At 38.8% G+C, this 24444-nt stretch overlaps 1 protein-coding gene across 1 annotated transcript in view; it reads right to left on the reverse strand.

Moving 5' to 3' along the window:
- Positions 1-24444, reverse strand: part of NME7 (NME/NM23 family member 7) — a 95006-nt gene that overhangs the window by 25957 nt on the left and 44605 nt on the right. Inside the window, exons 8-10 of the mRNA XM_056341833.1 lie at positions 14736-14800; positions 13821-13889; positions 9942-10043 (exon numbers count right to left, since the gene is read on the reverse strand). Coding sequence (XP_056197808.1) covers positions 9942-10043; positions 13821-13889; positions 14736-14800 — 236 coding nt within the window. The remainder of the gene's footprint in view (positions 1-9941; positions 10044-13820; positions 13890-14735; positions 14801-24444) is intronic.

Consider the following 24444-nt stretch of genomic DNA (forward strand, 5'->3'; position numbering starts at 1 on the left):
AGAATTTTAATAACAATAATAATACCTATCATCCTCAGAAATGCAGAACCAGACTACTTACTTCCTTTTGGCTACAGAAGGGACGGTTTAAGGCCATGGAATTTGTTTTCACCTACTTTAAAGCCTTCAATAATGTAGCTCAAGCAGAAAATAACTGCAGATATGCTCTGGCCATAGCATCTATTTCTTGCATTACCACAATGTCATGCAAAGCACCTCAGGAATTTCAGTCCATAAACACCCTGTCGCAATGTACAGTACAAGAATACCACCTATGCCACCTAGAAAGCCAATGGATCCCTCATAAAAGAAACCCCTCTGAGAAACTGATAGATATCCTTCCAGCAGCAATCAGTTCCCCTCAGATCAATCTCTTTTGTGTACCAATTTATCATCAAAGTACATAAGATACACTGTGATCTGCAGCTCCTTTTCTGTTTGGTTATTATTAGCTCTGCCACCAATTTATTAAGCAAGCAGAGCCCAAATAAGCAGTCCTCTAGGATAAGAAAAAAAAAAAAAAAAAGTCATGCACATCTAAGCATTGACTATTCATAAGCTGCCAGCTGAAAGACATGAAACCTTTTGGGACAGCTACAGTCAACTTCAGGATACTCAAGATCACATCATCATGGTTATATGGAAAAGTAAGTGCTCTACTGCCCTTCTACACATTTATAATTTCCTCTATTGCACATTTTCAACAAGCACCTTTGTGTGCTGACTCTTGCTAACTACCTTCTACAGCACTCTAGAAAAAGCCCTTGCAGTCTGCTCTATGAAGTTCTACTTTGGCTTATTATTTTCTTAATATTATTTACTGAGCTATCATTTGCATTTCTTCATAACCTGAAGTGCATGTAACAGCTCTACAAAACTACTATGTTCCAACCAGAAGTCAGGATGAATTCAAGTGAAGGACAAGGCTACCTATGAACAACAAAAAACCCAAGTCAGGCATGTAAGCAAATGCTTTTAATCTATTCAAATCAAAGATTCTGCAAACACACAAGGTCACTGTGACCAAGATGCTGAGAAACTGGAGAAGGAGAAAATAGTTGTTTACTGCAGTAACAGTACCATTTTCTTTCCCAGACAGAGTGACCTCAGCACTTCCCCTATCTCCTGGAAACACTGCTCCCTTTTTCCAAGGAAGGACTGAGGCTATAGAGAATTTGCTTTTTGCTGAATGCTTCTTTTCAGGGATTCACTTTTATACATTCAATAACATTGCTGTCTGATGCACAAGAGCAATTTGCTGTCTGCTGTAAGCAAACAGAACACAAGGAAAGCAAAGAAAACAACCACATAGACTGAAATTAACTCAGAACCATAATGTTCTCTAAAAGGCTCTTACCTTGTGCCTTTATGGACTGAATTTATTAATGAATCTGTTCTCAGAAACCTCAGCAGCTACAGCAGAACCATAACAGAACAGTCCAAAGAAGGAAGCAGGGAAAAAAAAAAAGCCCAACAAAATAAAAAGAAATGCTATCACCAAGGAAGGTAGACTGACTGCAGGAGGAGACTACAACCTAGGAATTCTGATGACCAGCTCCGTGTTTTACGGACCAGGACTGCATTTTCACAAGGGGGAAGAATGCTTTTATTTTAAAAAAGTATTAAAACCCTCCCACAGGCAAGTAACTTGCATTTTAATCCAGTGTAGCTGGGAGAAACAAGCCCTAGAGAGAACCCTGCAGATCACCTTTGATCACCCTACCCATGTAAAATTACGTTGTGTATTTATCTATACCAGGCTGGTATCATACGATCAGCTAATATGTTAGAAGCCTACCTCTCTTTCTACAGTAGTGAGAAACAAAATTTTCTCCTTTATCCATCCAAGATATGTAAGGAGAGAAACAATAAAGATATGGTATTTTGAAATGCATTAGCTAGCACTATTTTAAAAACAAACTAAGCAAATGCTAAAGGAAACTAGGCAAGCAAGCATTTTTAAAACTTTGTGTGGTCACTTTTTAAATAAAATATGATCCATCTATGTAAGATAGGAAATGTGTAACACCATTCTTTAAAACATGGCATATATCCAAAGCTTGAAGAGAACCTAAACAGGAAGATGGAATACAAACAGGATACGGAGACATTCATTCTGCAAACCAAGACCTGCACATGGACAGTTATAACCAAAACCCTGCACAATCTGAAAAACCCCACCTCCTCAAGGCTGAATAGACAAATTTATGTAAACCACAGCATTTATAAGAATGTTGTGTTCATCACAGATGCTTAAAATACCACTTTTTTTAATAACATCTACCTACTACTTTGGGATGCACTCGGTCTGAGTGCAAAGGGAGCCTTTATGATCCCTAAACTAACCTTTCAGGCTTCTTTCACACCTACCTATAGATACAATTAGTCTCTGTGATTTCAGATTAGGCTAAATGTCTTCATGTGTCTGCAGAGCTGAACAGTATACAAAGTCCTTGACCAAGAAATTGAGTTTTCTTAAAAAGTAAATATTCTAAGTGTGGCTTAAACCCTCCTAAAAATGGCTAACCCTGTGATGCTTTGCAGGGAGAGGCCTAAAAACCTAGCTCCAGGATATCCTGGCATGTTACCCGTTCTGGGGAGAAGCTAGGAGGTCTCTGGCAGCACAGCAAGTCAAGAAAGATCAGTAACCAGTGCTGTTAATGCCTTGTGGCACATCCCTGCTTTCCTTCAGTCTCTGGGCTCATGTTCAGCTTCTTTCCTCTTGCTAAAATAGGGTAAGCTATTCCAGCCTGGAACCAGGCACAAGGAATCCAGGAAGAACCACTTCAAAGCCAGAGACAGCCCAACATAAGGGAAAGACGAGCGTGCAGATGGGAACCCTGAGGCTTCTAAGTTGATGCTACTTTCCAGGAGGGCATACAGTGCCTTTGACAAAATGTTAACAACTTCCTGAAAATGTCCAGAAATTGCAGTTAAGAAGGTGCCTTGTCATCAGGGGATACTAAAATAGCATAGTGACAGGTAGCAGAGGAAACTAAAAAAAACCAACCAAACAAACAAAAACCCCACCTACATAGGCTAGAGGGGCTTTGGTAGATAACTGAGGAAAAAAAGCCATTGCATTGCAACAAGTGGAAACAAGACACACACGTACTCCAGTTTCAGTCCTCTCCCAGAGGTGCCCAGCACCTTCCTTCCAGAGGATGAAAGCAGCAGACTCCTCCAATATCACGCCTCTGTGGTGGTAGTGGGCTTGATATCAGACAATCGTTTATTTTCTACTTTACCAAATAACTGTAATTTGCCATCACTGAATCCAAGTCCAATGACCTTGCATCCAGGATTTATTTAGGCAGAAAATGTAGCACTGCTCATGTGTTCAAGTCTGGTAGCTCTGGAGCCTCTGACAAGGAGTGGCAGATAGAAGTTTTTTTCAAACTGTAACCTTGCCAACATGCCTCAATCACATTGGATTTAAAGCAAAGTTCAGCCTTGAGGGCTCTGTCAGTATTTAGTCTTTTGATGGAGACTGCCAGTCACCACTAACAACATCAATTTTCAACAAATATGCACCCACCCATCAAGAATCAAAGCGAGCCTACAAACTCCAGCCTCCCATGACGCTGAACAGCCATCATATGACAGCAACCTTCCAGCAAGGACCAGCCACATTTAAGACAAGCCACTTGCAAGCAAAAGGCTCCTCCTCCACTACTAGTGCTCTGATTCTTGTTCTAACATCTGCACAAAGACATATTTATGTGATGCTGAAGTCCCTCTTCCTATCAAAGGACTTCCCATCACCTGCAAAGGGTGGATTGGAGAAGACAGTATGCAAGAAGCAGAGCTGAAAGCAGGTCACCTCGAGACTGTAAGCAAATCATGCATACATGCCACTACAAAGCGCATACACACACATACACACAGATGTGATTAAAGCAAACGGGGTGGTGGGGGTGGGGGTGGGGAGCAGTGTCAGGGGCTGGTAGACCTCTGCAATACCCATGCAGAAGCAAAAGAAATACATCAGGACAACTTACTATGAACACTGAATTTATGCCTCTAAAAATTTATTGGATTCTTGACTTGCAGCTGCTCCCAGAGCTACAAACAGCTTTGACAGGAAGAACAAATACGACATTTATGTATCAGCCTTATTTCTGGTGCAGCCAGTACAGACTCCATTCATTTTAAACCAGGGGAAGCAACTCGTTGCCACAGGTGTGGTGTTTGGCATCCACACAGATACAGGCTTGTCTGTGACAACAAGCTGTAACACTTTTGGAGGTAAATTTCAAACCATACACCAATATATTGACAGTCTAAAGCAATGGTGGCAACTCGTGATTACAGTCCCATTACAGCTGTAGGTCATTAAAGCACAGCTGCCTTAACCCTTCCTTCCTTCTAGGTCCAGCCTTAACAAGCCCCCTCCCCACACACAGAGGGTTGACAGAACCAAGGCAGGAGAAGTCCTGAACTCACCAGGACTTTGGGCTCCATGAACCAGCAGTGTCAGCTCAGCAAAAGAGGGCTGCACTAGAGGGAAGAATCTCCCTCCACAGACACTTCCTCAGTCAAAACCCATGCCCTCCAACTGAGAGGCCTTAGCACTTGTCTAGAATACATTTTTGTTAAACCTGCAGAGGCTGATGTGGAAATTAAAAACTGAAAGGACAGAGTCAGATGACTGACCCTAAATAACATCCAAGCAATTCAATCATGTCTTTCCCACTGCAGGCTTAGAGAGCAGGATATTGTAACTGGTATCGATCAATCTGTTTGCTACTCTAGCTGACAATGGTCTGGCGCTGAATGAAAATTTTTAGTATTATTACATGACTCAGGCTATCTGACAAGATAATCAATTATATGAAAATCTTCATCAAAGAATTAGATTAATAAACCTTATTTCTCTTGAAACACATCATGTACTTCACTGTCAACACTTACTGAGGCTCACTAAGCTACAGGGAGAACCCACATCGAAACAGTTATGAAGGTATTACCGGAAAAAGAATACTTGGGAGCTCAAAAATAGCCTTTATATTTCTTTATATCTTCCACTGAACTATTTTTTTCATGTGATGTAATATGAAAAATCATGCTGCTAATGTAGTTCTAGGAATGAACATGAACATTTTCGGCCTCACATGTAGATACTTTTTCCCCGCTGGATTTGCAGGAGGTCTATACAAACAAAAATCTTACAGCAACAGTGCTCTTTGGCTCTTATCATTATCCCTGTTTAACTGATGTGATAACTGAGGCAGAAACACATTGAACTTTTTGTCCAAGGTCACACAGTGAAGTCAGGAATGGAGCTAAAGCAGACTCCAGCCCTTTCACTTCACCACTTTGTTTTAAACCATCTAATCTCCTTTTTAGCTCTTTGGTGTTCATACAAAAGTACAGAAGACTGTTAATACACTGTTAGCCTTAAAATCACAAATCTCCAACGTAAAAGGAATGCAGGTTAGGTTCTAAAGCAAGTATACAAAAATCCCTTTTCAGCCCACTGGATGCAGAAATATTGCAGCACATCCCATCACTTTAATAATATCTCACAGCAGAAGGTACTTGAGTCACTTTTAGTGTACTGCCAATCCTAACTAAAAGCTTTTAAGACTACTAAAAATTATGCAATCACCCAGGAACATGTAGCTGATGCAGACTCCTGGAATCACATGTTATAACCAAGCTTTTCATTTGTGTATGAAGAAAGTTCAAAAGAAAGGTAAAAATAAAAGTAATATGTCTATTTTCCAGAGCACTTAAAAAGTGTCTTATGAATACTAAGCAATCGCCTCAACAATTCCATGACAAAATGTTACCAGCAGCTATATCAATATAGAGGCTACACAAAGAAGACATGAAAATTGAAGCTGTAGCTTCAGACCTAAGTAATAACAAAAGGCCTCCAAGTGCCCCAGAGGCCAAAATTCAAGGAAGCTCAAGCAGCGACAAGATTCCCTGGCCACCATCCCCTTGTTCCAAGGTTTCCTGTAACCACCTTTGCTTCCTGATCCATGTGAAACAATGTCAAATCAAGGCAGAATAGGTTGCTTTTTTCCCCCCTTCTTACTGCACTTAAATGAAACAGCTTTCTTGCTAATGCAAACTCTGCTGCATTTATCCTTACTGTGCTCCAAGCACTTTCATTTCTTTACAGTGAAGAAGAAACATAGCTTCTTTTGTGCTGAACTTTGGTTGCAGGTAGCAACTACCATTTGTAAGTGACAGTGTGTATCAAAAGTTCAAAAGGTTTGTGTTCTGTAGTAATCTGATTTAATCAACTTTTTAACTCCTCTTCCTAGCTTTCTAGAGCAGTTACCACTTTGCCATAGGTGTAAATCTTTTTTCTCTCAATGTCAGAACTGCACCAATAGAAACAGAGTGAAATAGCACCCAGCACAAAAAAATGTAATTTAACAACCTACATAACAAGTTTTGATAGTATGTTTTGAAAAAGGGCTTAAATGATTCAGACACACTATGGAAAAATCAGTGGAAATCAAAGTCATTTCAGAAATCCTATTCCTATCTGAAATTTAAATAGCTAAGTAAAAGTGCTCAGCTGCTCATAGGATCTCAACATCTCAAACCTCCTAGTGTTGAGTGCATAGCAGAGGCTGTCGGTGCTTCCCCTCCTTGAAAAGCTACAGTCTTGTGTGGAATTCAAAGGTCTTTTTTAAAGGCCCTTATGAACTCTTTAAAGAAACATTATTTTTAAGATGGGCATCAGAATGGCTGCTGGCATTTTATAGAGGTGCTGCAACAGTAAGTAAAGAGTAAATATCTGTTTATTACAGTAGATGTGGAAAGAGCCTTCCATTCCTAAGCCTTACGCATAACCACCGAGGCATTCAAGGACAAAAAAAAGGACAAGTCACACTAGTAGTCTTGGACCTGGCTGTGAGAAACAGCTAAGCTAGAGGCTGCAGTCAGAAAATAAGAAAAAAAAAAAAAAACATCACAGCTGATCTGAAAGATTACAGAAAGGCCTCTGATGAGACCACCAATAACACAAAAAAATCCAGCTGCACTCCAGGAGCTTAAGCCAAGTGCAATTAAAGATGCTGACAGTTCACCAAGAGTGCAGTGAGCCAGCCCGGCACTCACTACAAAAGTGCCAGCGTACAACAAGAATGCAGCCAGACTAGTGCATACATCATCGAACAGAGACAAATGCTCCACAACTGTGCAACCTATGACACCGAGTCCTTCAATCAGGTCACAGTAATTCTGAGGGTGACCATGGACAGCACAGCTCCTTACAAACAGGTATCTTTACCCCACCACCCACTTTCCAGATTTGATAGGCCTTTCACACACTACTACAAACAGGCTCAAAACAGGATTTTGGTTAGTAGTCTTCCCTGCTACCATATGAGAGGTTTATAATGAAGGATGTTTTGGCAGAGAGCTTTACTGACCTGTCATGTTAACAAAATATTACCCTGTTACAGAAATACCACAAAGTTCCATTTAATTTTTAGCACTTGGTATAAATTGCTAGCTTATTAAAGTATAATCCTCAAAATGTAACAACTCTAATTCTTTCTTCAGTCCTAAACATCAGGGACTTGGACAAAACCAGACCCATTTCCAAATGACATCTCAGTTTGAGCTGGGAAAATTTGTATCACCTCTTTATGGATGCCTTTCATTGAAGCATAGCCCAACTATCTCCCTGCAAAACCAGGAAGAGTCTGAAAGGGCTGTTAACATTCACATCCAGTTTAGATATCTGACTTGCCACAAAGTAATTACTACATTTGCTATGTATCTAACATACAATTAACAGCAGATATGACTGGGAGAGATTAATTATGTAAGTCAAATTCCAACACCTTTACTCACTTCAAAACAGCACTCTGCTTTGAGAGTAGTCACAGTGATTTCAATGGCATTACTTGCCAAAATAGGGCACTCTAACAGGAGCCAAAGTGACCCAATCAGGTACATTTTTTTGTGAGCTTGGTCTTTACCTGTGTTTATAAACAGGCTGTACACACATCAGGATCTAGCATATATAAACAAACGAAAAAGTTATAGAGATATCCACATCTGTCAATGATAATGGACTATTTGCACGACACTGATTTACTTTAACCAGTAGAACATCAAGTCCATGGTATCTTCGTATAACCTTACTGGAAAATGAAACTGCTGTTATGTTTTTTGCTGCTTCGGTTTGAGACAGATATTATAACCACAAAGTTCAGTTGTGAGCTTCTCTGATGATTCCAGTTGGGAATGACGCAAGACCACTGGGATGTCTTAGTCCCTTCTTCCTCAAGGACAAGCTACAAAAGCTGTCTGAAGAGACAGATAAATTTCAGGCAAAGATCACTCTTGAGAGCAGCTGTAATTACTGTACCTATGCTTTATGTGCCTGAAGAATCAATTAATTTGCAATTCTTATAGAAAACAGTAGACGGAAATACAGCTGCCTGTCTTCCAAACATACAATTAGCGTAACTGCTATGAAATCAGTGTCCAAAAGTTACAGCTGTCTGCTTCCACTAGAAGCAGGTGGGCACTCATTTTCACTGCACAAGTCACACCGTTAACCACTAAAATGGAAACACAAACAGCATAGGTAGGTCCCTAGCAAGAGATCTGAGAGACAGGAATTTAGTTCCCTCCTCTGCTGTTTTCTTGTGCTACCCAGAGAAGCTGTCACTTTATACATCCCTCAGTTCCTCAGCTCATCAACAGTTCCTTCGGCCACACGCATGTTGTATGGCTACAAGAGAGCTTTTCATGTGATGTAGTAGGGGAAAATAGAGAAATTCCCCTTGAAGAGGTACACTTGTCTTTAATAACCTAAAGGAGCTGTGATGTTTGCAACCATATTTTGATTTTAACGTATCGACCATTAAACAAGCAGAAATGTGAAAAGGCTATAACAGGCCCAACTAGAACAACTGCATCTTTGAAAGTTTTAAAGACCAGAAACCTTAAGCACGGAATTTGAAACAAAATTTAAAACCATCATATTGTGTACGTTACTACTGATATATCATTCTAAAGTTAAAACTAAGTCAGATAAACAGGTTATGCTGTGCTTACAAGATGCTAACCCTGCAGAGAAACATTAGAATGTTACTAAACAGAAGGGGAACAAAAAGTTTGGATAATGCCTTTAACTTGTGCTTTCTGTAATGGAAACTCTGGATTTGAAAAAAAATATAACCTGAACAACTTGTTCTCCCCTTCACATATTAATCTCTGTGATTTTCCTCCATGGAAACTGGTAAGCCCACTCAAGTGTGCAATTAAAACATCAAATCATAACCAAAAAAACATACAAACCCTGACCTCATTGCCTCCATCTTGCTGTTTCACCTCATGGCTCCTGCATGGTACAGTAGCCTTCATTGTTTAACAAAAAACTGCACAATTTTTGAGGCAGCAAAATTTGCCTGCAAATTGCATACAGTATCACGCTTATCCAATTAGTCACCTCAAGAAATGAAAAATAAAAGCTAGAAGCATTAGCATAGCAAACAGGTACAAGAACGTTTACACCCATTTTTTGTTTTATTCCTTTTGCAAATCGAAGGAACCAATTCTGCTTCTATAGTTTCAACCTAGGAGAATGCCAGAGACTGCAGTGGACCAACGTTGAATTTACACTGGCATGCACAAGCAATATCTATTTGTTCCAGGGCTCTGTGTTAGAATATTTATGAACCTTTAACCGAGATTTTTGCCTAGATAGCTTTCCTTTCACATAAACATCATCACACTATTTTATCAACTGGTTTAAGTAAGATCAGAAGAGTTGCTAGAAAATTTGCAAGTTGGGCCAATAAGACTACTAGCATTTGTCCTCCATAATAAGGTAATGCTTACATGTTTCCAATGAATGCAGCAGGTATGTGGCAGCTATACCTCACTTTGATGTTTTAATTCACATAGCCAGCACACCAACTTTTTAAGCATCCCTTATCACTCAAGCAAGTACTTACAGGGTCAGAAGGACCACAGAAGTCTCTGAACACTTTTGGAGGCTCAGGTTGTATAATCTCCATTGCTATGCAAGGGCCTGAACACAGCTCTGTAACCATCTCCTGGAAGAGAAAAAAATAGACAGAAACAAATCTGTGCTTCTTTGGGTATTAGCAAGGGTTGTATTCCTCCCCAAAACTAGACCCAAACTTACAGGACAGGAATAGATAAGAAATATCGGTGCATTTAGGAAAGCAAAGACATGAAACAAATATATTAGTAGTATTCACAACAAAAGAAACTTTTTCCATTTTGCTCCTTGGTTTAGAAGGTGGAGATTGAGGTAAATTGGATATTCAGCTTCAACAGGACACTGAAGAGCACGCAACAACACCCACAATACCTCACATTCTTTTGTGGGTATATCCATATTGATCTGGACCTGGATTTCACAGCAGTATCCCCTAACTTGTCAAACTAGACTGAATCATTGGAACACACTTTGCTGGGTGTAAGCCTGAAAAATCACACTATGTTCAGCCAGTTCCACAGGCAGCAATGTACTTGCAGTGTTCCCTACAGGAATACACAGTCTATATTTGTTTCCAAATATATACCCGTGTGATGGCTTTAAGTCATTAAAATGTCTTTGGGCTTTTGGTTCTCGCTGTCTTTTCTTTTCTGTATGACTACAGAAGCTGAAACACAGAAGCCAAGAGAACCTGTGCTTGTGGGACAACCTCTTAGGGAAAGGGTCCTTGATCTGGCAACATTCCTGTGGTGTACTGTTACCAGAATCTCAGTTACACCAAAATCATGTTTCCCTGGAGCCTCCTGGAGAGTAAAGAGACACTGTGAGTTCTGAGTGGGTGATGAAGATGGGTCTTAGTTTTCACAAGCTTAAATTAACTCTGGGCATTAGTGCCAATTTGGAGTTTGTTAATTAGAGGTATAGGTTTCACAAGCAGAAATAATTTTTGATGTTCTAGTCTGGCTTCCTTTTTTAAATCATGCCCTTACAGTCACATACTTGCCTGGAAGTCTGGGCAGACAAGTTTTAAACAAATCAGGACAATTAAAAGAATCAAAACCAATGAGGAAAATGGATAGGAGAAAACATTTACAGGAAATAAGGGAGGCCAGGGAAGGACAAGTAAGGTACTGCAATCAATCCCACGAGCCACAGGCAGGTCAAGGATGAGCACACAGCGTGGGCAAAAAAGCAGTAGGAAAAGAAGGATTCAGTCTTTCTCTATCTTTTATGAACTGTGATGGAAACTAAATACACAGACTCCAAATCAAGCAGCACTGTCCCAAAGAGCTGCTATCTTCGTAACATTCCATGCTGAGAGCATGTGGTTAATCTCCTTGCTCTGAAGTCAATGGCACAGAATTTTAGCCACATGCCTCTATCATCCACCTGATCCTAGGAAATGGAGGTAGAAGTATTCCTGAGAGGACATGAAAAGACTATAGCCTAGTTTCATGCTCTACAACATGAATAAATATTTTGATTCCAAAAACTTGTCACCAACAGATCCTCTGTTAAGAGCAGGTCAAAGGCTAAGAAGCAGCCAATTGCCACAAAGTCACTCCTCTTTAAAATTTCATCGAATTCCATCATCTAAGTAACTTTTAACAGGAAAGCAGAGAAAAAACAGGCTTTTAACTTGCATTGAATCAATTGCATTCCTCCCTGCAAACTGTGGTTTTTCTTGTTCCTCCCTTTTCTATTGCTTCTGTACCAGCACTGACATCCCACCAGCAATGGCAAACAATGCGAACAAAGTTACTCCCGCCTCCTTCATTACAATACAAAGCTGAGGACTGAAGACCAGCTGCCACCAACTACAGCACAAAGACAGGTGGTACTATGTGAGACAAGCTTGGTCTGCCTTACACAGGCTCATCAAATCCGGAGTTGAAATTAAATAGCAGACACTATTTCTCTGGTAAGACTCCCAGTTACAGCTAAATCAATTTTTCTTTAGAAAATAGTTTATTCATCAAGTAACATTGTTTGTGGTCAAGCAGAACCATTCCTGGAGCTGGATCAAGCTCAAGCATTTTTGATTAGCAAAGTGGATTCTGAGCTGACCCAAAATAATCTCCCTTCTTTTTTCCCTCTTTTCTATTCTGGCTACAGTAGGAAATCCAAAGCAAAACAGCACAAAAACTAATCAATAGTATGCAAAATCCCATGTAGCTAAAATTTTGGGTAATTGTCCAGCTTTCTCTTTTCACAGAGAAGCGGTTTACATACAAAGTCAAGCCTTTAGCTGACAAGGGGTAACCAGAAGAAAGGGGAGTGCAGTTTTTGAAAAGGGTTTCTGGATGCCAAGCATATTCTGTGCTGAGTTATTCTGGAGTGATAAATAAAATTCAGATCAAAACAGACATTTCTGAGTCATAGATGTAAGAGGTCATATTCTTCTTTCGGTATCTTGTTTTGCAACTTAATTCTTCCTGTTTGGCCTGCACTGACAGTATCTATTGCTGCTCCCATATGTGCTTTATCTGGATCCTTTTACCATGATGATTAGCTTTCCCATGTTTTCCTGTTCTACAGATATCCTGAGTGCACAGAGATATTCATTTCATTTTATTTCAGCTGAGTGCATCCAGCACATATGGCTTGCAGGACAGAGCCCTAGATCCTCACTTTTCTTCAAATCCCGTCTAAAACATATCTTCTTTATTGACTTACCCTGTTTAAATGTCACATTCCCTTCTGAGTAACTCTCCAATTAAATTATATAACTAAAATTTGCAAATTAGGGAGTCAAAGATTGTACAAAATTGCTGCAGAAGATGGTAGAGAATTTCCAATTTGTCTCAAAGCAGAGACTTTTACAGTACCACAGGATTCTTCAGGTCCTGAAAAACTGGTCAGATATTACCATATTTGAATTCTGCCATGTACCTACAAGTCTGTCTGTCCAATCTTCCTTTGGTCCTTGTCAAAAATAGTATTACCAGTGGAGACTTTAAGAGTATTCCCCAATCTGAGAGTGAACTAACAGTACTCCTATTTGAAGACAAATCTACAAACCTTGTTGAATTAAGTTAGACTGAACAATCATGCGGGGGGGGAGAAAACAAAAATGTCATTATTAGAGTAATAGGAGTAACTGTCTGGCATAATATTGCTAACAATGTAGAAAACTTTCAGTAATTTAACCATTTAAAAATTAAGGAAAATTTGCACAGTATATAGCATGGCAGTGATGCTAAACTCATTACTGTTTCTAACATGAACCAAAATCCTCTAACAGAAGGCAATACAGAAATGCAAGCTTGTCTTCTTGTATTCCCATTGTTCTGTCTACAGTCAGGAAGTTTTATGTGACAGTATAACAATGCCTAATATATATATAAGTGTCTAAGTCTTAGATGTGCACTGGGATTACAATGTATCTTAAACTTCTTAAATTTTCTGACAATCCACAAGAGTCAGATCAATAAATTTAGGAATAGCTAAAAATGTCATTAGGGAAGTATTCAAATACAGAAGCCCCATCGTAAACAAAATAATAGATATATATTCTGGTCCCAGCCACTATTGCAATATCAAATCAAAGATACATATGTGACGCATTCTCGTAGCTCTACCACAATAAAATAACTTATCTGGCTGTGTGTGGGTGTTGGGGTGTGTGTCACAGTGCTGTATTTTACAAATTGCTTGGCTGAATAATTTTCACAAAAGACTTCCTTTCTTACAACATAGTTAGAACACTTTTCAAGATGAGTTAGTTTATTTGAGAACAAACTACAATTGGTCAATATCAGGTTCCTAAAAGAAATCCTATCACAAACCCCCAAAAGGAAATATGTGACCATTTTCTTGTTTAAGCACATTCTATTTTTAAGCAGATTCTTCTCATACTTATACTTACCACATATTCAGCAACGACACCTTTGTAAATCTCATAAAATTCTTCCACATTTGTACGCTCCATGTTGAACTAAGAAAGCAAAAATGTCAGCCAGTGTGCCTTAAATGACAACAGCAACAAAAAAATAGACAAGACACCCTTCTTAAACAGTAAACATTCAGAATACTTTTAATTTTTGCTAGGTAAAAGGAATGGCTTTATAGCTGCAATATGAAATTTGTCAAAAACTTCAACAATGATGTCACAGGCAATACAGCACACAGTATCTTCTTCCACATAAGCAGACAATGTAGTGCTGGCTGATGCCACTAAGACATGCAAGAGGATCTGGTTTTTGCACAGTAAAGGGGCTATTCTTCATTTGTCATGAGGATTTGAATCATTGATTCCAGATCTCGAGACTTTCATTAAAAAAATCAAAGGGCAGTACTTACAGGACTACTCTTGGGAACAATCTCTGTGCCAACTTCCTTTAACTGTCAAGGGTGACCAGGGTGCCAAAATCCTTTCAGTATCTTTAAAAACCTTCCCCTAAATTAATACTAAATATATATTTTAAAAAAATCAAGGATATTAACAATTGTTTTTCTAATCTTAGCTAGTAAATTTTGTAAAGATATCTCAAATTGATCCAGAAGAAACATATAATTATCTCCCTTCTAACTATAGGGCACCTGAGATACAGAGAGGTAAAGTGTCTTGGCTCAAGGTCACCCAGCAAAGAGAAACAGATCAGCTGATCAATCAAATAATAAACCACAAATATCCTAAGGACAAGGCTGATCCCAAAACATTGCTACACAGTCTGTGCAAGGGTTTTATATTGCAGGGAGACACCTGTGCATTGCTGTGAAGCACATGCAGCACTTCTCCACCTTCTGTTTATCAGAAAAACATACACAAAAGAAAACATACCATCTGCAAAGCGGAGATCTGAAATCCTTCATTGACGATGGCTTTTATAATCTTTCCAGCTAGACCTGAAGAAACACAGAAAAGACAGTATTCAATTCAAAAAAGGAGAATTTACAATTGGAAGGTACTTATGACAATATACCACTCACTTTCAAACCAAAAAAACCAGTGTTTTTGTAATGCTGTGAGAGGAAGCAGAGAGCAGAACTGAGTTCACACACTCTATGTTCTATCTAAAGTGATGAGCTGATGGTCTCAAACAACTAAACTCCATGCAGCTGCTGAAAAGAATCTCTACCCAAAAAAAGGTAATTAGTGAAGCTTTTGCTTTACTCAGATCAACTGCAAAACACCCAGTTGCTGCAAGATCAGGATTTATATTTTTAATTAAGCTCCACTGGCAATACTGATGCTTAAACAGTAATCAATTCAGGGCACAGGCTGCTTGTTTTGTTTTTTATACAGTGTTCACCAGAGTGGGGGTCCTACTTTAAGCTAGAAACAATGTAGGATAATAAACATTGCCAATAAACCAGCACAGAAGTTTATGCCTTCTATGGGAAAAATACATCAGTGCCAAATAACCTACTGCTTCTGAGGTTATAACTCACAAATATCTTATTGCTGATCGTACTGCTTACTTTATTCTCTCCAAAATGCATCCTCAAAGACTGAATGACACTGTAAAACAAAACACTAAACTTCAGAGAACAAGAACCACCGATTTTTCACTAAATGTGTATTTTAGATTTGCCTGTGTTTACAAGATCAGGCAAATCTAAAGATTATGTCAGCCAACCACAGTACCCTGTGTGAGTGAATTTCATAGAATCACTGTTTTTGTAGAACATAAATGCCTGTCCTCTAGTACAATTTGTGAGAAACTACAAACTTCTGGACATTTATTCAGAACAGAATTAACCACAGAAGAACACCCTGTAATGAATGACAACAGCAGGATTTGACTCTAGTCATTAAATTCTTTTATAATCTAGTCTTTAAATTGTAGGATTTTTTAGCAATGTATAGATTTGGTAGATGAGAATAAAACAAAGCTAATATCTAGGTTCTAGCATGCTCAAGACCTGAATTGTACACAGTCTGCTAATACCTGTGACATAGGATGGGTGAGCTTCCTACCATGTTAAAAGGTCAGTGGAACCTCTGAGTAAATGAGTTGCATAGTTGGACAGCTATAAAAATTGTATTTACAAATTAAAATGAAAAAACTTGTCCCTGAAGTACCTCCCACTGTATTTTCACATTAAGTTTTATGTAAAAAAAAATTCCCCAGACAAAACAGCACATACTTCTTCCAAAAACCTTCAAACAACTAAAGGGAAAACTTGACATTTTGGTATACATTCAGTCCATGCAGCTCTCTGGGTTTACAGAACATAGCAACAAGTGGAGGCAGGTGCAGCTCCTGTCCTGCTATACTGTTACACCATGACTCACTAGCACAGATTGCAAGTTTCTTTCTAACGCTCCTGTGAAAGGGGGTGGGGGGTGGGGAAAATCCCCTTTTTTTTCCAGGTGAAAAAAAATAATTCCAGCAGCAAAATGAAGGGACTTGGACAGGTCTGCCCAGGAAATGCAAGACCATATCAGAGAGAGAAATTAGACCTCCAGTTTCTTTTTGTCCATGCTGCTAGAAAGGCTGAGCAGCTCAGATGCTTCCACGCAGTTTCCAGTGAGGCAGCGAGCCTACAGTCTTGATGTCAGAGATGAACGGCCAGTTTATAAAGAGACGAAGTAACTGGCTGGGCATCATTCAGAAAATGCATAAATTGATAAATAATCTGTGACAGAGCATAAACATTTCTTCATTCCTGATCTTCAGTGTGAATACTCCAGCCAACAGCCACTGCTCCACCAGAAACCGATAAAGATGAAGAATGGGCACTGGTAGACATATGGCAACTACTGCCTGCAGGGACACGGTGATGAGAAGGGTATGAGAAAGCTGCTTTGCCCAACAGATCGCCATTTTACACTTTATCAGTCAAGAACGGGTCACTCACACAGGCCTTCACAGCTGGAATGCATCTGATGAAAATACATCAGGTATCAGGTACTATGGAGATTTGCTTTTTACAGAACTTTTGCCCTCAGCAGTTTTACAAGCTTTAAGCAAAATCTACGTTTTAGAAAAACAAAGGGGGTCTCAAAAATTCAGCTTTCTGGGCTGTTTCTGTACTGAAATTGTTAAGATTTTTCTTAGAGAGCAGACAGGCTCCTTTAATGACAGAAAACAAAGTAGGCAGGTACTTTGCATAAAGGTCTTTAATACAAGGTTCCTTTAATAATCAACTGTGATAAACCTATCAAGATTTTCCTCTGCACTGTATTCCTACATTCAGTTTCACTCATCAGAACAACAGAGCACCTTGTTGCTCCAGACAGATCGCCCACAACTTCAACATCCAAAAGGCTTATCCAAAGGAATTCTTGTCACCATTGTACAGACAGATGCCTTGCCAAAAAATTTCAAAGTGCCTTGAGGAAGAGGCATGAGATTTCATTTATAATTGCAGAGCAGGATGTTAGCTCTGATTTCCAGATGTGGGAACTGAGGCACAGGAGGATAAACAAGTTGCCAGAGGTGGTACAGATGTACACACCTAGTGACTTGGCCTCCCTTGTCCCAGTTTAAGCAATACATGTATCACTTTTCCTAGGGACACCTTCCTTTCAAATTCTACCTGAACCAAAATAGAAACAAAAAGCACAGAGACAATCCCTGAGCAACAGAACACTGGAAGCTCAAGGCCTGGCTTGGGATTTCTTTCAGGCTTTCAGCCAGTTGCATGACTGAATTGGGACGTGCCCTCTCCTTTGTGGGCAGATAAGGCTGAGGAAAAGAAGAACTAATTAGATAGAGTGCCATTTCAGCAGCTTTCAACAATGTTTTCAACTTTAAAATCCAGATCTGTAGTGAAAAAACAACTTTTTAAGGACCCTTCAAACAGGGCCAGTGCATGTTTAAAATGTGATTACAGTAAGAACCCAAATCAAAGCTGCAGATTAGGCACCAGTTATGATGAATTTTCAGTCACAAAGCACAAAAGAATCACAAGCATTACTAAATACAGTTGGGGGAATTTAATACTAATCCTAACAAATATGAGAGTGAGAGAGAAAAAAGGGTGCACGTGCTTTATATCTCCTAGGCAGCATTATGTTTCTACACACCTAATACAGGACAGATAACCTTCCAACTTATTTTAATCAGCTAAAATGATAAGGCATTAAGACCCCCTCAGTTACATTGATCTTCTACAGTTTGTTGTTTTACAATACACAGTATTTGAAAATCGTCCTTCATTAAGCAGCAGAAAGTAGCAGGGAAGACATCAGACTGAAAAATGTTACAACCGCATGCATAATTATGGATTGGAATAAAATAAAACAGTTCATGAAAGTCACTTTTAACCTAACATCACTTTAATTAATAGGATGTAACAGCTGTGTCACTGGGACCTGCCAGTCCCAGCACACTACGAACCACCAGCCAGCCATATGACTAGGGATGTTACATTCCCTTCCCTTCGATCTTGGCCTGTTTCCCAATTTAACCACTCCACCATAAAAAGCTCATTAGGCAAAGACAGCAGACTGCCTTCAAAGCAAGTCAAGAACTAGCTTCCTCATCTCAACCTCTATATGTCATTTTTTTAATACCCTTCCAATAATCAAAAATAATCCCTCTGGAACAACAACAGTATTTTTGATAGGGACACACAAACTGCTGCGACTGATCAGATCAATGATCTACCTAATTCAGTAACATATTTCTAGAAGTAACTGTATCAGATGCTTAAAGTAGCACTAATTATAAGTAGCAGTTTCAATTCATGTCTATTTTTGACATTTTAAAATGCAATTCTGCTTCACAGTATGATGAAATTCTCTGGTTCCTTATTGCCAGGTGTTAAGGTCTTGTCCCCAAACTCCAGAGAATCATGATCAGGCTTGACTCCAAGCAAAGTCCTTTTTGAATTCCAGAAGGGGAAAAAGTGGGACTCAGAGCTGGGCCCTCTTGCAATGTATTTCAGCTAAAGTACTCACTAAACTTTGTTTCAGACAACATCGTAAAACACTGCAGTAAGAAGCTGACAGATGTCCTTCTCAAAAAGTGCTTCTTCCTACCAGTTGGTCAACCTATCCCCTGAGGAACAAGGTTTATCTCTCTTCCTCTTCTGCTCTGACTACACAGAAATAATACAACTCCAAGCATTCTTACTATGCAACATATATACACCATTTCTAGACTCCCCAAAAATTTGGCCAGAGTGATAATCTGCAGCTATCGAGCTCCTAGCCTCTCTGTTTGAAAAAGGTGTTCCAATCATTTTTGTATTTGTACTCTGGAGCACCAAGAAGCAAGTCACGGAAGGACAGAGGGTCTCCTGAGTGACACACATTGGGCCAACAGAGAGGAGAAGGGGAGCTCAAAAGCAACCCAGGCTCAACATGAGGAGGAAAAGAAAAGGCAAGTGGGTACAGGCAGAAGATAAAGAGGAACATGTGACGAAATGATGAGAGAATATTGTTCATAGTGATAGAATCCAAGATTTTCAATCATTCCTCATTTCTGTCTAGGCACTGTATTACAGGAGAACCTCAGGACATTTGAAGGACAGCTTTACAAATTTTCACGAAGAACTCTACCAACACTGCAGCACTGATGAAAATCTTTACAAACAATATTCATTTGAAAATATTAAGAGGGTAAAGACAAAAGTTACCACCACTGCTTGACTGGAGAACAAAAGTCAGTATTTTGCTAGCACAACAAAAATATAATTTGACATACAGGCAGTAAATCTTAGGGGACTTTGACACCAAAACAGACGAGCGTTTGATGCAGCTGAGAATGGGAACCAATAGATGTAAAGGGGGTGAAAGGTTCAAAGGCTTAATCCCAGCTACAACCTTCTGAACCACTATGAACAAGGCAAGACCACACTTGTGAATGCCAGACAGGGCATTAAGACACAAAATGATGAGAATCTGTAGGAAAATAAGGTATTCTGGGAATTCTTGCATGGGGACAGGTGGGAAGAGTCACACTGGAAATTGAGATACAAAAACCCAAATTGAGAATACGGAAATTCAAGTCAAGGATCACAGCCAGGCTACAGAAAGTATCCAGCAGCGATGTGGCTGTGCAGTGTGTGCCATTTGAGAAGGGAATCTGAAGAAGAAAGAGTAAGAAGGAAAGATCAATACATCTGCAACAGTTTTGCTGAACTCAAACTGATGGTTGTATATTTACCAAAAAACAGAAAGGCTTAGGTTTGTGTCTTTCTGTCTTTCTTGTTCTTATGTCAAGAGAAAGCTTAAAAAGAAATATGTAGTTTGTTTTCCTTTTTATGTCTTTCTTTCGAGATGTTCATTATTTTGTACCCCTTTAGTACATCCACTTTGATTTTTCTTTCATTTGAGAAGATTATGGTCAATCACTCCAGTTAAGAGAATGTTTCTATGGCTCTAATGATTTCCATTTACTTCTGCTCATTTATTGAGTGTGAACAAAACTAAACGTGATATTTTAGTTGAGGCTGTACCACTGGATTTTATGACGGCATTCAGTATTATAATTCAAACTATTCATATCCTTACTAGTATTTATTTCTTTCTTTTTTCTGGTTATCCCTACTGAACACTATGCACGGGACTTTTCATGATCAGTTACAGTAAGGAAGTGGTTAAAATTATGCCTTGTAGTGTGCATTAGCCCATAATTATAAACAGTAATTTTAATTTACTAGTGCATTGTCAATTAACTTAACTCTAGAGGTTAAAAACCTCATGAGATGCCCTATAATCTGCTCCAGCCTCTACTAATTTTATATTCCACTTCCTGTGGAAGGTTTGCCAACTCACTGTCATAGATCAATAGTAAATATACTGTGAGCTCTATCATTTATTTTCAACTTGGCAAAAGACTATCACAAAGTCCTACAGTCTGTGTCTTGGCTCTTTTCAGACTCAATACCTTGTCTTTCTACTTACACTCTGATTTGAATAGGGCAGTAGGAAAAGAGACTTCAAGATACTTCTCTTTTGCTCCAAGGTACAGTGAAGTTAGACTATGCATGGCTGCATTTTTAAAATTTTTCTAAAATGTTCTCAAAAACTTCTAGCAACAAAGGTTCCATTACATCCCCAGATGTCAGGCCAGTGACATACTTTGAAGTTTTCCTTAATGATTAGATTAAATGTTCTTTCATCTAAATTAGTAAATATGCACATTTTCCAAATATACTTATAGAAAGCTGTATATTCCCATCTCCTCCATCTCAGGTTAAATAAATGAAAACCATCACATTTTCATTGGCTAAATCTCTTATTCTTTCTGCTCTCAGTTGATTATGTTATTTTTGAAACTGGACAGAAACTGGATATGGTACACAAGCTGGGTTCTCACCAGCACTGAGCAGAATGAGTTACTGAAAAAAACACCCTAAACGAAGTGTGTCCAACATCGTGAACACTGCTTGTGCTTATGATATATCACTGTTCCAACCATTTCTCTACAGACTTTTCACTGATACCCTGTCAGTTGTTCTCTGTTTTGTATTTGTGCAGTTCTTTTCCCTCCTCCATGGTAATGTTATGCCATTGTTTATATTCAGTTTCATTTTCTCACATTGTTTCATTTATGCAGTTCATCATGAACGTTCTGAATTCCAATTACACCCTCCAAAACTGTAGCAGACACTTGGTAGCATCTGCAAACACTGCAAGCATGCCCTGTCCTTCCCCATCTGAGTCATTAATGCCAATATTGACAAGAACAGGCGCAAGGACGGGTGACAAGACTTCACTCATAAACCCCTTTTAATTGGATATGCTTGTGTTCAAGAAAACATCTAAAGCTATGCAGATACCTATGCTGAACAGACCTAAATGTATGAATTGATTTACTAAAGGAAAATTTTGTTTTTCTCACAGCAAGGGACTTTGAGGAAGGCACTGATATTCAAGTAAATTAGATTATCTGGCTCTGTGTTACCTTCCTTTATGGAAAGCATACTTAGAGAATTCAGAGATCAGCAAAGCAGGTTTTCCTTCAAAAAAGACATGCTGGTAAACATCCACCATATCATCACTGAGTGATTTAAATGAAATTATAGACACTTGATGTATCAATTCCATTGGTATGAAAGAATTTTCATTAGCCTGAAATTCCCTGGACCACTCTTAGGATTAACTTTTCTCTACCCCTTTAAGAACAAAAATTCCAAAATGCAATAATAAAACCCCATTCCTAGCATCTTTTTATTTTCTTTTTATGTTAACACCATCATCCCAGCACAGAGATGATTTTCAGCTACATGAGCACCACTAATATAAGTCCACCAAACACTCTTTCCAGTAGTAGTAGGATACTTATAAGCTTCAGCAAGGATTGACTGTGCCATTTGAACTGGGGGGGGGTTCTTTGAAGTATACCTCATCCTCTTCCTTCCAGCCTCAAACTGTCAGAAAGGATTTCCAGGTTCAGTGCACTTCCCTCTCTACTTCTATCAATTGAAATGTAAAATAAATTTTTCATACTTTGAAAAAATGAATATCACTTTGCAATAGCCACTGGAATCTGAAGTCAGTCTAAGTTAGGAAGCCAATGCCAAGCTGCTAAAACTTTATGCAGGAAATAATCAAGAAACAACATAGACTTGGTTTCAAAAACAAGCAACCTGAGCAAGGAATATCCATCATTACAACTACAGCAAAGAAATTAAAACACAGAAGCGGATGGACTCCTGTTCTCATGGAAACTAAATTCTTTTTCTGAAAAAGCAGTGATGAAGTGGTAAAGTAGGTTGCTTTTATTTAAATCACTTTTTCCTAGCTTCTCCAAAAAGAAAACAAACGAACAAAACAGCACCACCGGACATCACCAAAAACAACACCCTATACATAATACATTTATGGAAAATGTAAGAAACAAAGTGCATTTAATTTTGCATAAACATGTTTTCTGCCTGGGCAAATCCACATGCAAGAAAATGCTTGCATCTGAAAGCATAGTTCTCGCATGACTGCAGCACTAAGACTGCCATATTGCATATGGGAATATCCAGAGGTCACACCTCAAATAATCCACTGTACTTCTTTGAAGCATCTGCAAAGACACATGTGCAGCCCACTTTTTTTTCTATTTCCAGATTCTATCTTCAAACAGTTCCTTCCAGACTTTTAATTGTTAAGTGTATCAAGGCTGTAACTGATGCTTTTTTGCACTCAACCTTGTAGACAAGATATACAGAAAGAAATATGCCTACAATGAGGTGAAGTCCTGAGCATCTGCACTTCACCTTTCTATTATGCATACTTATCACAGACAGAAGATATACTTTCAGATTACTTACGAGAAAATTGCATTCCTCATTTTTTCTCAAGCATGAGAAAACAGCTTTTCAAAAACCTTGTTCTACTCAAGTTTCCTAAACATAAAAGTAATGAGTTACTCAAACTTATGTCTAAAAACCCAGGGTGAAAAAGGAAACCATTTCCAGTTTGTTTACAATTTTTTTTAATCTTATCTAATGAATACTCATCAGTATGATAAAAACAATGATACAGATACCTAGTCCTGAGAATGATGACAGATTTGCACCTCTTCTATCACATCCTCTTTTTCTCTTTCAGCTTATTTCCTTTGGTAACTACATACATCTAACTATACTCAGCATACTATACAGGTGAATTGGACATTTTCACAGCAATGCCTTCTCCCTTTCAATGAGCAACAAGTATATCAGCATGTCAGAAACAGTTCTTCAGGTGTCTGCAGTCAGATGTATAATCTACTACAATGCTGGATTCCTACTCGGTACAATCCTTCTCTCCCCACTCTCTCTTATGAAGTAACTTCACTTGAGATTCTACATAAGTAAACCCTGTTTCTGTACCTGCTTGAGACTGAACTACTGTCCTTGGTATTCTTTTTGTCAAAGTTTGGTCTTTGGAGCAAGGAACTACTCCCTCAATAAAAAATTGTTTAAGTCTTTGCATAAATAAGGAAATACCATCCTTATCGTACCTGTCATGCAGCATTTTGTTGCTCAGTATAAATCTCTATGATTTTCTAAAGCTGTCCAGTAACTAATAAGTTAAGATAGAACTCTATAAGATTTATCATCCACTTAGAACAGGTCTAAAATCATATATCCACAGAATATCTTTTCCACTTGAAAAGAACCCTTTTGTTTTCTATGAGACTTAAATTTTAGTTGAAGAATACTGTGGAAGACAGTGCTGTAATTTTTTTTTTTTAATTCCGTAAGAGGAACAAGGGTTTAACTTACAGAAATATTAGAACAAAATCTCAAGCTTAACACATACTAGGAGAACAAACCTGTTGTGGTAGCCAGTCTCACACTCAGAAGCCCTCCAGACTATAGAGGCTTCCTTACCTCTAGGCAGGCCTTTCAGTTTGCATTATGTCCAATGAATTCCTGACTAGCAGTTTTCGTTTTCAAGTTCATGGCATAGTTCTAGCTCCAAATGTGTTTTGGCAAAACTCTGACATGAAGAGAACCCATATCTCAGCTTGGGAGTGCAGAAAAGGAAGGCAGGATTTCACCTCTTGAACTCTGTGCTGTATCGCAAGTACAAAATGTGAAATATAACACACTTCTGACCGCAGCCTTTAGAGCCTGATCATCACTATTTTCCTATTTTTTCCCTGTTC

This window comes from Falco biarmicus, chromosome 5, assembly GCF_023638135.1.
Source record: "Falco biarmicus isolate bFalBia1 chromosome 5, bFalBia1.pri, whole genome shotgun sequence".
NCBI lineage: Eukaryota > Metazoa > Chordata > Aves > Falconiformes > Falconidae > Falco > Falco biarmicus.